General features: G+C 42.4%; 1 protein-coding gene and 1 long non-coding RNA gene across 9 annotated transcripts in view; one reads left to right on the top strand and one right to left on the bottom strand.

Annotated features, from left to right (window-relative positions):
- LOC310658714 overlaps positions 1–8,097 on the bottom strand; it is a 35,888-nt gene extending 27,791 nt beyond the window's left edge. For both annotated transcript variants that reach the window (XR_014502444.1, XR_014502445.1), the window contains exons 1-2: positions 6,561–8,097; positions 6,242–6,420 (exon numbers count right to left, since the gene is read on the bottom strand). This is a non-coding gene — a long non-coding RNA (uncharacterized lncRNA). The remainder of the gene's footprint in view (positions 1–6,241; positions 6,421–6,560) is intronic.
- The window catches only part of PPP1R12A (protein phosphatase 1 regulatory subunit 12A), a 90,261-nt gene continuing 81,755 nt past the window's right edge, over positions 5,142–13,647 (top strand). For 3 of the 7 annotated variants that reach the window (XM_083400950.1, XM_083400952.1, XM_083400951.1), the window contains exon 1: positions 5,234–5,687. In XM_083400950.1, coding sequence (XP_083257076.1) covers positions 5,451–5,687 — 237 coding nt within the window. In that variant the 5' untranslated portion in view covers positions 5,234–5,450. Of the gene's footprint in view, positions 5,688–13,647 lie in introns of all 7 variants that reach the window. The other 4 variants (XM_083400947.1, XM_083400949.1, XM_083400948.1 and 1 more) reach the window with 2 other exon arrangements.

The following is a 13,647-nucleotide window of genomic DNA, read 5'->3' as shown; positions in this document are numbered from 1 at the left end:
GAAGGGAAAAAAATCACACCTTTGGTTTCAGATAGTACATGGGTAGATGAGTCTAAAAAGCATGGGACACAATTTTTCACGGCCCTCTAGAGTCTAGATGCTATGGTAGTTCATTTACCAGAAGTACCGTAAGGTAAAGGTAAAGGGACCCCTGACCATTAGGTCCAGTCGTGACCGACTCTGGGGTTGCGGCGCTCACCTCGCTTTATTGGCTGAGGAAGCCAGCATACAGCTTCTAGGTCATGTGGCCAGCATGACTAAACCGCTTCTGGCGAACCAGAACAGCACACGGAAACGCAGTTTACCTTCCCACCGGAGTGGTACCTATTTATCTACTTGCACTTTGACATGCTTTTGAACTGCTAGGTTAGCAGGAGCAGGGACCAAGAAATGGGAGCTCACCCCATCACGGGGATTCGAAACGTCGACCTTCTGGTCGGCAAGCCCTAGGCTCTGTGGTTTAACCCACAACGCCACCTGCGTCCCTTAGAAGTAATGTGTTTAGCACTAATTCCGGACGTGTAGACTCAATTCTGAGCAAACTAAAGCCTCCTGATGTATACTTTGCTCTAGGTATAAAGAAGGGCAATCAAATACATTTGATTTGGGATGTTGAGACTCACGTTAACAGAGGAATGAAAGAAATTTGCAGGGAATACCTGGTTCAGTTAGTTACAAAGGATTGCAAAGCATAGGTGTAAAAATCTGATGAATACTTTTAGGAGTGTTATTTATTCTTGGCTGGTAATAGTCTGCTAACATTGATAGATCCTACTTCCCCACTGAAATATGAATCATACCTTTTAATCTTTATCTATGTTGCATGTAAGAGATGTTGCTGGGGGGGAGGGGGGATTCAACAACTGGAGAACTCTGAACGGCAACTGTACTTATTTAGAAACTCTCTACATTTAGTATTTATTATAACCATTTAGTTCACTTTTCCCTTGATGAATAAGACTGCATAATCCTAATCCTCTTTTAAAGTACAATTTATCTTGGGACAGAAAATTAATACATAATTAATATGAGGATAACACTTTATGTAGAACACTATTACAGCAGTGAGCTGCATTTCTTCTTAAAAAAAAATATGTTCCCACTCTCCTGAACAGCAGTAGTGCAGTAGTGCTTTACATACTTTCACTCTGTGTTTGTATTTTTTTCCAAACATTTTTGAAGAACATTTATATCCTGGTTTGCAGATTCTATTATTTGTTAAGCACTAATAATGTGCTTAGTGCTGCTCAGGAAGCAAATGAAGGAGGAGCTTAAACTAATGTTTCCATAGCCTAACAGAGTTTGGATTCGATGATTATGGATGACTGCACAAGCTTCACCAGCACACTTCTGCGGCAAAAGAGCCCAGGGTTAATTAGCCTTCAACAAAGTCAATTCTTCAGAAAATATATACTGAGTCCAAGGTCTAGTTTTCATTTGTCTTCACAAATAAACAGACACCTGTTCCTGCACATTTAAAAAACAGAGAGCACAAATCCCCATTCTGTGAATAATTTTTATGATTGATTTACTTATTGATCAATTCATTAAAAGCAGGCAGAGCTGCCTGGGGAGGGAGTTTTATAATTGGGATTTGACCACTGAACAAGCATTTTCTCCCATCTGACCTCTGCAGGCTTGCTGGATATAGGCAAAGAGGAAGGGGAATGACTAAGTGAAGGCTTGGCTTTTGCCTGATTCAATTTATTCTGAGGATGAGAGGAACATCCAGAACGGTGTTACGTAATCCCATAACTAGTGAAAAAAGCTGCTGGTGTCGTTGGCATTTTGCTAGACAAAACCAAGGTGCACAACATATGTTTATGTTATGTTGTATTGGTATCATCCAATCTCTATTTTTATTAGGTGCTCAGAATGGCTACATAAGATTATTACAGTACCTTATAATTAATAATATTATATTATTACCTTATATTGTGCTATTCTGTTCTTTTTGTTTATTAAATTTCTACACTACCTTTTATTTGAGGATTACACAGCAGTTTACAACATAAAAACACAAAACTGCACAGCAAAAAAACGTTTGTTTAAAACCTCCAGTTTAAAAAGAATTGTTTAATTAGCCAAAGGTCTGGGAGAAGAGGAATGCTTTGCCTGGCACCTAAAGATCTGTAACAAAGGTGGCAAGTGAGCCTCCCTGGGGACAGCATTCCACAAACAAGGAGTCACTGCAGAAAACACTTGTTGCCACCTTCCTGACTTCCCGTGGAGGCACACAAAAAAGGGCCTCAGATGATGATTGCAGGGCCTGGCTCAGTTCATATGGGGGAGGTGGTCCTTACGGTATTACGGTCCTAAGCCACTTAAGGCATTATTGGTCAAAATCAGCACTTTGAATTGGACCCAGAAACTATACAATAGAAGTTAGGCTACCCCTGTCCAAATAGGGGCACAGCTGGGCCACCAGCCAGAGGTGATGGATGGAAGGCACTCTGTGGCACCAAGGTTAACTGAGACTCAAGCAACAGCAATCGATCCAGGAATACTCATAAGCTATGTAGCTGCTCCTTCAGATGGAGTGTAACTCCATCAAGAGCAGGCAACCTCCCATCCATCCGGTCTAGGGAACCACCCACTAACATTGCCTCAGTCTTATCTGAACTGAGCTTCAGTTTGTTGGTTCTCATCCAGTCCATTGCTGAGGCAAATCCAGCACATTCACTGCCACAACTGCAGATGAAAAGGAGAAATAGAGGTGTGTGCCATGAGCATATTGCTGACAACATACTCCAAAGCCCTGGATGACCCCACTTGGCATTTTCATGTAGATGCTAAACAGCATAGGTGATAAAATCAAACCCTGAGGAACTCCACCATAAAGTCTCCATGGGGCCAAAGAGAACTGTCCAAGCATCACTTTCTGGATATGACCATCCAAGAAGGGCAGAACCACTCTGCGAGGTTTGATTAAGAGATAATGCCTTGCTTAAGGTCAAATTGAACTTCATTAGTGAGCAGGAGCTTGATGGCATTTGGACTTGAAACATTCAGCAGAAATTAATTTTAATACAAAACTTCTGCTGGACACCTTACCCTAGATATAATCACACTGAGACTCTGGGTTTGGAAAATAAGAAAGCTATGGTGGTGGTGGTGGTTTTTACAGGAAATACATGTTTGTTATGTAAGATCCCTAGTTCTAAGGTGGAGATGGGAAGAGCCATGCTTATTCTTTCATCTTAGCAGAAAGTGTTCCAAGTATGCCTGCTTTCATAAGGACGACATGGAGGAGGAAATGAGGTCAGGTCAGCAACAGAAGAGTATCAGTCTAACCTGAAGCAAGATCAATAGGTGAGCACAAGTATAGTCTAGGATACTTGGAAGCTCCTCTCTATCCTTTCTCATGCAGGTACATAAGCCTACAGTGCAAGCCGAATTGCGCCGAGACTTCCAACAGGGCTCAAACCTGTGTTTCCACAACCCAGCCTTTAACCACTGCAGCACACCTGCTTTCATAAACAGGATGTTCTATATTGGCCAAGCACTGCATCTGGCCCTGATGTAGCAAACAGTCATTCTGTCACTAAACCACCAATCTGGCATCTGCTAAGGATCAACCCCGTTCTTACAAAATAACAACAATTTGATATTCAAATGAGTTTTAGGTGTCACTCAGTTACCATATCTTAGTTGCTTAGTCATGTAAGTTTCAGCTGGTTGATTAGATCAGTATAAGTCTGCATACAATTAAACATAATGGAAATCTGTCTAATTAATCAGAGTAATCAAAAGGCAGAACAAAATTGGCTGCCTTTTCACCAAGTCTCTGTAAGCAGCTCTGGTAGTATTTTTTTTGGCTTGGGGTATAAAACTGCGGGAGGCAGTGGAAGACAGGAGTGCCTGGCGTGCTCTGGTTCATGGGGTAATGAAGAGTCGGACACGACTAAACGACAACATAAAACGACTACAAATAAATAAAGAGAATCTTTATCGAGAAGTTATCAATGTATTAAGTTAATCCCATGGAATAGTTAATAGTTGAAGCTGTAATCTCACACAAATTCTGAAAGGACTGTAGTAGCCTTATGGTAAAACCCCATTCAGCACTATGAGATCCCTGCATAAACACCCCTTTCCTGCTGTCTGCAGGCAGTTTTGAACATTGGTACCTTTCGAAAGAAGGTATATATAATCTCATGTTTTAAAGTTGAAGTGATACCAGAGTAAGCCTCATTTACAAGGGAATAAGCTTCATTAAACACAGTGAGACTTCTAAATGACATCCACAGTGTCAGTCTGCATACCTCAAGAGCATTAATCTTAGCTATGACTATGTATGTTGTGGTCAGGGCAGGGCACGCCCAGGTTTAACTGCAGGGAAGACTGCAGCCCAACCTTCTGCACACAGGGCTTGTTTACATTTTTTGTGTGTCTCAAAACTGGAAGCAACCTCTTTGTGAATTGTTGACTACTGTGTTCATCACGTACGCTGTTCGAAAGCTCGATTAAAAACACAAAACCAACCCATCAATTTCGGGGGCACCTTAAAGACCGATATACTGTGTAATTAACAGATTTATTACCCCCCACCCCGTTTTTTTTGTTTTTGTTTCTTTGCTGAGGACTGCTGCTGCTCCTCTGGAATATGTCGCGCAGGTATAATACAAGAACGGATGCAAAAGCAGCGCTTGCCGAGACAGCCCGGCAGAGGCAGGCTCGTAGTAGCGGCTCCGCTTCCAACATCGTCCACGAACCGGCACTTCCTGCCTCTGCAACTCCGGGGACTTTGCAGCAATTTAAAGCGCACGCGTTTCCTTCAGGGGTAAAACCCTGCTGAAGTCAATGGAACTCGCTTCCCCGCAAGGGCACAGGCTCGCCATGCAGCCTTCGCTCGGGAAGCAACTAAATCCCATCCACTTCAACGGGGACTTGCTCTCGCGTAAGCCTTGCTCTCACACCCTCGCCGCAGCTGCTGCCCTTACTGCAGCGCCTCCGCCCGCTTCCCGCGGCACGCTCGTATCAGCGCCGGCCTCTTCCCTCCAATCACCGCCCGGAGCTCCCTCAAGAGCCAACTTCATTCGCCGCCCGCTTCTCGTCGGGGGCTCTCGCGAGATGTTACGCGGAAGAAGCCGGGCGCTCCTCTCCTCCTGTCTTTCCGCCCCCGCCCCGCCCAGCGCTTAACTAGTTAGGCAGGCAAGGCAAGGCAAGAGCAGGCGCGCGGGGGATCCTCTCGGGCGGCGCTTTGGGGCGCTTGTGGGCGGGGCCGAGGGAGCGCGCGCGCGCAAAGCTTGCGAGGGAGCGTTCGGCCGCGCGGTGCTGTGTGGGAACCAGGCGGCGCTTGGGCTTCCCCGCCTCCCCCTCCTCCTCCTCCTGGGTGCGGAGCGCCGCCGCTGAGGGAGGCAGGCGAGGCAAGGCAGGGCGGGCGGGCGAGTGATAGCTAGCTAGGCGATAGGGAGCGGGAGAAGAAGGGAACCAGAGCCGAGCAGGGCATGAAGATGGCGGACGCCAAGCAGAAGCGGAACGAGCAGCTGAAGCGCTGGATCGGCTCCGAGACCGACCAGGAGCCGCCGGTGGTGAAGCGCAAGAAGACCAAGGTGAAGTTCGACGACGGCGCCGTCTTCCTGGCCGCCTGCTCGAGCGGAGACACCGACGAGGTGCTCCGGCTGCTGGAGCGAGGCGCCGACATCAACTACGCCAATGTGGACGGGCTCACCGCGCTGCACCAGGTCTGTGTTCGGGCCCCCGGGGGCTGCTGGGGCCTAGCTGGGAAGGAGCCCTCCGCTGCCCGGGGAGTTGGGTAGAGGAGGCAGCCGCCTGAGGTGCTTGTGTGAGGGTGGGAAATGCCAACAAACATCCGTCTTCCCTCAGAGCGCAACGAGGAAGACGTTGGGAAGGACCCCCCCCCCTCTCCCGCCTCCCGGCCGTTAGAGAGGAGCCAGGCCGGCTAAGCGCATCCTTGTTTGTGCCGTAGGAATGTTGTGTTTTGCTGAGGAGGAGGAGGAGGGTGCTTCCCTGCTTGCTTGGGCGGGTTAGGCCGGGGAGCCGGGCCTTGCTTTTTTGCCTGCCTGCCCCCCCCTCGCCCGCCCCCGGCAGGCAGTGACAATTGCGAGGCTCCTCTTCCTTCCTCTCTTGCACTTGGCAGGGTTGAGGTGAGGCGTGGGGTGGGGAGACTCCTCCGAGGGGGGAAGGGGACGCCGACTACCGGGAGGGAGGCTCGAGGGCTCCCCCATTCGTCCCCAGTATATGGCCAGGAATTGAGAGAATAAGCTCCCTTCCTTACCTTCGAGAAAAGGGGGCAACCTCTGGCAGTGATGGAAGCGGCTGCCTGTCCCGCAGTTTGAACGGCTGCCGTTTCCTGCCCCCGGTGTGAACGCTGTCGTCTCCCTTCCAAAAGATTAGACTCGCTGCTCAAGCTCGCTCTCCTCCCGAATAATCCTAAATAGTTCGCATGCTCTCTCTCTAAAAACAAAACAAAACTTGTGTTACAGGTCTTGAACGGTACTTGTTCTGCGGTGTGAAAGGCAAACTCGAATTCGTGTTTGGTATGCGTGTTTTTGCCCCCCCCCCCAGTCGTTGTAAAATAGTTATAGCGATTTTACCTTGTTTTTGTTTGGCCAACTCCTTGAAACTTAACGTTTTAGTGAAAATGGAAGGAATACCACTTGTGAGGTTTTCTCAAAATGGATGCTTTGTGCATGTTAAAGTTTTATAGGAGTCTGATTGGAATCTCATAATGTTAGCCAAATAAGGAAAGACTGTGGCAATCCAGAGATAATGTGGGTTTGCTTGAATACGTTAAGGTTCTATTAGCAGGCCAAAAGCAATAACAACGTTAGGGTCAGTGAATATCAGAAAAGCAAGTATAATCATTTTGACAGTTTGATTTTGGTTTTCAACTCCAGTTGGCTTGGTAGCATCATAGAGATATGGTAATTAGTATCTCCTGTTGAATCAGGTAGAAATTCTCTTTGCAGTATATTGGCTGGTTAAGTGTGTGGACTCTTTTACTAATCTCTCTTTTACTAATACACATTTCAATTTAGTATGTATTAAAAATTTATGATGATGAGATGAATATGAGGAAAGCTTCTCTGTTGTGTTGCTTCAAGAGAGCTGAGGATGGCTTACATGCTGTGCATATCTTGCTTTTTTTATTGTGCAAGGTGTATAATCAGTTGTGTCTCCTGAATAAAACCTGCCATTCTTCTGTTGACAGGTTGCAATCGGTTCAGAGAATTCATATGTGTACTATTTACAGAATAAATTACAGAGAGAAGAAACCAAAGAATAACTAAAACCTGTTAGGATGAAAAATGACAAGACTCTAAAGACTTGACTTCATTGTGATTCTTCATCCTAAAGAAATGGCTTTATTGATGAGGCTGCATTTTATTGGGTTAGATGTTAATCTCTTTACAAGTTCTAGAAAATCCAAACTTTATAGAACTACTTGTCACAATACTAAAAAGTTGATACTGCAGTACTAATGAAGTAATGATCATCACAAGATTATAGGTAACGGTACCTCATTGGCTAGCAATTACTGCACATTCTTGGTAGCATAATTTAACAATGTGGGCTTTGTCTGTGTTAAACTTCCTCTTCTGTCCCCTTAGACTAATGTCATTTAGCTTAATATCATAAAATTGGTTAGGCTATAATATCAGTAGGCATCTTGGAAGCTTTGTGAACATGTAGGTAGTTGAAAAGAAAAATCAATGCTTTAATGGTGTGCTTGACTACATATGTTTGGGAGCAAATCCTAGCGGAATTTTCAAAGTATGCATAAAACTTTGGCCATAGGCTCATGTATGTGGTGAGGGAATCTCTGAAGAAGTTCCATATTGGGACTGGCAAAGAATAAAGAACTTGATGTGTGAAAGAACTTGGTGTGTGGAAGGAATTGCTACTGTCTCTACTGGGTGTATTTTTTTTAGGTGTAGTGGGCCATAAGAATCTCACACAGGAATCATTGAGCATGCTTATCTGGCTGCAAGCCCCATTAAACACAGTGGAACTTACTTCTGAGTCAACATGTAAGCCACGGAAAACCAGAGTTCAGTAACTTTGTGCATAATATAATGTGACTGAAAATATTGTTAACTTTCCAAGATATACTGCATCTGTCAAACTGTATCCCCCAAATAGGTTTTTAAATCTGGAATTTCATTGACTACTTAGAGCCCGTAATATGCTCTTAAACTTAAAACTTATTCATACTAAGGAAATGTCACTCAGCTGCTGTTAGGACCGTGTGTACTGTTAATGGAAACTGAAACTTGCTGCTGCCATTGCTGGGCAAAATATATATGGTGGCTGGATCAGTTTCTGTTGGTGCATAGACATCATTTGTCAAGATTGAGTTCGGAATGCACATGCTCAACAACATGATATGGTGCATAGAATCATAGAATTGTAGAGTTGCAATAAAAGCAATTTTACTTCTCTGTGTCAGCATTCAAAACAATTTTAAATGCAGCTATGTGATTTAGTGTTTTTAAGTAAGGGCCAGCCACGCTGGTTTAATGTGGAAAGACTTACCTATTATGGATCACTACTTTGTTTATTCTTCAGTCTTCTGTAGTGGTAACATGATTTTGGTTTAAAGAGATGAATAAGTTGTGTATATTTGTGCGAAAAGAAAGAAGCAGTTCAGTGTTATTCTTCTCTGATGCAAAATGAGAGTGAAAGATGGTTCAACATTGTTGTCAGTTGATAGCAGTTATTAAAATTTTTGAATTTAGGTGACTTCCTAGGTAGGAAATTCTTCTGCAGAAGCCATTTTCCATATACTTACTGGTCTTTTGATGTCAAATCAAACATAACTGGAACAGAGCAGTAGCTCATCTCTTTCTGAGATGAACTAGAATACAACTTCATCTCTTTCCAAAACTTGTATCTTCCTGTGTAAGAAAGGTACATTTTACTTGCTGTCTATTTTCGTAGGTAAATAAATATTAATGACCTCCAAAACCTGTTGCCTTCTAAAGCTCATCTTCATATAGATTCAAAATACATACAGTGGTACCTCGGGTTAGATACGCTTCAGGTTACATATGCTTCAGGTTACAGACTCCACTAACCCAGAAATAGTACCTTGTTACTCTCAAGCTGTGTTAGAACAAAGCTAGCATGCCTATCTTACCATGCTGATCCATGTTTTTGTAGCTTCTAACCTAGTCTAATACTTCTTAAGAACTTTGCTTCAGGATGAGAACAGAAATTGCGCTCTGGCAGTGCTGTGGCAGCGGGAAGCCGCATTAGCTAAAGTGGTGCTTCAGGTTAAGAACAGTTTCAGGTTAAGAACAGACCTCTGGAAGGAATTAAGTACTTAACCCGAGATACCACTTTATTCATATGAACTGCATTTATGGCGTATGAACTTAATTTTCCTCTTAAAAGCTGTTTTGATGCATGCTAAAATGCGTTGTTGGCTAGTGCTTCTGGCTGTGACTTTGTGCACATTGCTTTAGTTAGATACAACATTGCATTTCCAAATAGCTCAATGCAGGTCACAAAAATAAAAGTACATTTAAGTTAGAAATGCTAGCCAGTGAATTGGAACAACAAATAAAATAATCACTGAACATGCCAAAAACAATCAAGCGAACACTGAAGAAGATCATTTCTTTCCCTGAATGGACAAAGCATTCAAGAACAATGGGGCTTCAGCAGAAAAGGCCCTCTCCTCCCCTTGCTAACACTAAATTTATTTGGCTTAGATAATGCATACAGAGCAGGGCTGGTCCCTTAGCTATGTGTGTCCCATGGTGTGACATTAATTCTTAAAATGAGCACCTTGAATTGCACCAGAAGCACAAAGGCAGCTTTTGCACAGCACAAGTTGTTTGTGGGTGTGCCTTGCAACACCTGTTAGAAAGCAAACAGCCACTTTTGCATCAGATGAAGCAGCCCCATTTAAAGTGTACTGTATTAGACTAGGTTAGAAGCTACAAAAACATGGATCAGCATGGTAAGATAGGCATGCTAGCTTTGTTCTAACACAGCTTGAGAGAATCCCAATGGATAATTTTCTTCTTTGAACTACCCTCTTCACACATGCTGCAAGCAACACACAAAGGTGTTTTGTAAAAATCATGTGACTAGTGTGTTCATTGACAGGATAATGAACAGTTCTGTTTGCACTAATTCCTGTATAGTACTTCATAATCGAGAAGTAAATTTAAAATAATAATGTAGAGGGTTTTAATTAGCAAGATGACAAATTACAAGGCTTAGTTTAACACTAAGTCAATAGAACCTGAAACAGATTCAGGATGGACTTGGAAAAGTGTTTTGAAGTCTTTGGCTGGAACTTTGGGTATGTTTCAGTAAAGCGAAATGTCTTTAAATCCCATTGGTTTCAATAGGAGAAGTGAGCATTGACTTAAATGTCTTCCACTAAAACCAGTGAATTGAGCTCTGTTTGGGGCATTGAGTATGTTAACAGTGGTAGGCTGAGCCTTAAACCCACTTCTTTCCATTTGTCAGCTTTACCTTTCTAAAAAGTTCAGTTGTCAGTATTTTCAAAAACCAGTGGTTTATCAGTCATCAGTTAGCTTGGTTTTATTGTGAGTTGACTTGAGCAGCTAGGGCTAGGAAGATAGTATAGAAATTAAAACAATACAATAACTAAAACTGAGTGATACAGTTGTATATTGATTCCCCCCCCCCCTATTTTTTCCTTAGGATTTTGAAAGAAGTTATTTCGTAGTGCAGTGATACTAATTCAGTTGACCAGAGTTCATTATCAAGTAAGCTAAATGATTTTGCTTTTGGGTGGTATAATTTGAAGCAATGGACATAATTATATATGTATGCTCTCTTGCTAGGGGTTCAACAGATCTTTTGTTGCACAAGTAAATCAACTGGAGATAGTAACCCTTGATGCTAAATGTTATTAAGTATCAAGTCTAAGAAGCTTTTAACTACAGGGCACATAACTCGGCTAAGGTTGCATAGATAAGCTACAGAGTATGCTAGTGTGTGTTTGCAATATTTTATGCCAACAATACAAACATTGAGTTCTTGTTCTGTTGCTTTAGTTAGTTTAGTTAGTTGTTGCTGTATTGGTTGTTGTTGTTAGTTTAGTTAGTTGTTGCTGTATTGGTTCAAGAGAATGAACTTGTTCATTGTGATACCTTTGGTCTAAAACATACAGAAATTGTGATGCTAGGAAGAAATTATTAATAGTGTATCACAGAAAGGTAGTTAGAGTAACCAACCAGTAATTTTTCATGAAATGGGAAGAATATATATATATGAATATATATGTTTCTCACCATAAGCTTGGGTACTATGTAAGTCTGCTGTGTCGACCAGATGCATGTAAAAAGACAACTTGGAGATAATCACGTGACTGGTGAAGACCAGATTCCTTGTTCTGCCTGTTCTGTCAGTGTACTGTATAGCCATTTCTGCTAGTGGCAGATGTTGTCTGTTTTTATGATTTTGACACTCATGAATCTATCAATATAAGAATAGATGTTGCCAAATTAGAAACCTTAATCATTGCTCTTAAACTTCTGACACCTGTACAGTTTGCCATTTTTTGACATTGTAGTGGTAGCGCAGCATGAACCATTGAAGAAAGAGTCTGCATTAACTTTGAAAAAGTTCTAATTCCCTTAGTTAAAGCAAGTTTAATCCAAGTCACCAAAATATTTATAGGGACTGGAGGCTTCTTTTAATGTTGTTTATCTTCAGGTTTTAGTATTTTTTCCTGGTGAGTGTAGTGCTGCCCTCTGGTGAGAGTGATTACCAATCAGCCTTCCAACTTTGACACTGCAGTGGTGGGTGAGGATCCTTGTCCTCAGCCCCCATACTTGGGATTGGACCAAGCCAGTATCCCCCTTTGCTGACCTTAGGAGTGACAAAGACTGGTAGGAGGGGTCTTCCTTGGGTGCTTGAGGTATCTTCAAGCAGCAGTGTCCAAGTTAACTCCCTGCCTTCCTAATCCTTGCTGAGTGAGTGACTGAAATTTTTGGCTTGGTCAGCAAGGCCAACCAAAAATGCTTATCCCTATTGTCTTAAAAATGCAAGTTGTGCAGAGAGCTCTTTCCCCAATATGTATTTTTGTGATGTTTGAATGGTTTATGTGAATTTTGGTTCCTATAGAAGGGGGGGGGAGAGAAATTACTGTTGGGTGTGTTGAGGTTGACTGCATGTGAGTATAGAGTATAGAGCTTTCCTGTTCGGTGTAGTCTTAAAACTTAACTGTAATTCTAAACTGAATGGAGGCATAGCGTGGATAGCCCACCTTTGGGAATGTGCATTTATTTTCATTGTTTTTAAACATTATTAATATTTAAACTCAAGAATTTAACCCAGATATTTTGTATTTACTTATATAAAATACTTAGAAGTAAAATTTATATTTCTATATTGCAGTACACCTTACATTCCAATTTATTTGTGCTTTGGTTAAAAAAAGGGCAGAATCCAACCAAATGTTTAGCACTTTCAAGTGATAGTGACTCAAGAAAGATATTCAAGAATGCTCCCATTTGAATCAGAGGAATATAAAGGTACTTTTTAAAGTACGTTTGGCTCACCACTTACACAAGGGCTTGGTTCCTGGGATCCCATGCACAAAGGCAGAATGCACAAAGTCTGGAACTCCTGGAACTGCTTCTCCCTGCAAGGCTGAGCGCTGCTTACCTGGATCTGGGGAGGTTGCTGGAGTGCCCTGGGAGCTCGCTCCCACAGCCTCCCCGGAGTCTGATAAGCAAGGAAAACCTGCTGGGTGCGTGGGTGGGGGAAAAACAAATAAATGGGGAATGGCGGCTTTCTTTCTTTCTTTCTTTCTTTCTTTCTTTCTTTCTTTCTTTCTTTCTTTCTGCACCCTCCCTCCACAAGGTGTGATTGCGTTGTAAAGTGAGCAAGGTGTGATTGCGTTGTAAAGTTGCAGGTGTACTCTATTATTTGTGTCAATTATACCTATTTGATTTTAGGGCTACTTAAAATTCTGGCTTGATGTTTTCACATTAGAGAAACCTAAACCTCATTACCACATTGCTGGGACTGGCTCTTTGGTATAAATGGTAACTTACAGGATGTTTGTTGAAATCTAGGTCTTTCTCCAAGCCTCTTGTGAAGTCACACCCAGTGGCTGTGTTCACATAATTTTTAAGTCAGAATATGAGATGCTTTAAGTTTAACTTGTGATGCTTGCTTATTTGGAAGTTTTTAATCATAATTCCTGGTTCATGTGCAGTGAAAATCTATGGTTCATTGCAACTTCCTGGTTTGCGTGAAGGAATAAGAAAAGCAGGAAAGGTATGCCTATTCTGATTTAATAAAATCCTGGTTTAATATGTATTTGTGGCTGGTATCATTCTTTCTGCTATTGACTTTTCATATTGTGTGTGTGCATTCATGGATGCATGCATGTTGCAGGATTGTGTGAGGAGAGCCACAAAATGTATATCTGATTTAGTGCATCTCAGTTCCTTTGTAGAGTATCAAATGCTCTAGGGGAACATCTTCCTGAAGTGGGAATCTGGAATTTGCAACATGCCTTAACATAGCTTAACATGAGAATGGGTAGTATACATCTCCAAAACTACTTTATGCTGAAGATGGAGTTATGTGTTCAGGAGAAAAAGTTACATTTATATTCTCATAGCTGAAGTTTTTGACAGATATTTCACGGCATTTCGCTGCTTGTTTACTGTTAGTGCTTTT

The sequence above is a fragment of the Podarcis tiliguerta genome (assembly GCF_965153285.1).
Source record: "Podarcis tiliguerta genome assembly, chromosome: 10".
NCBI classification, from domain to species: Eukaryota; Metazoa; Chordata; class Lepidosauria; order Squamata; family Lacertidae; genus Podarcis; species Podarcis tiliguerta.
The sequence above is the reverse complement of the archived record's forward strand: the minus strand, read 5'-3'. Positions and strand labels throughout refer to the sequence as shown.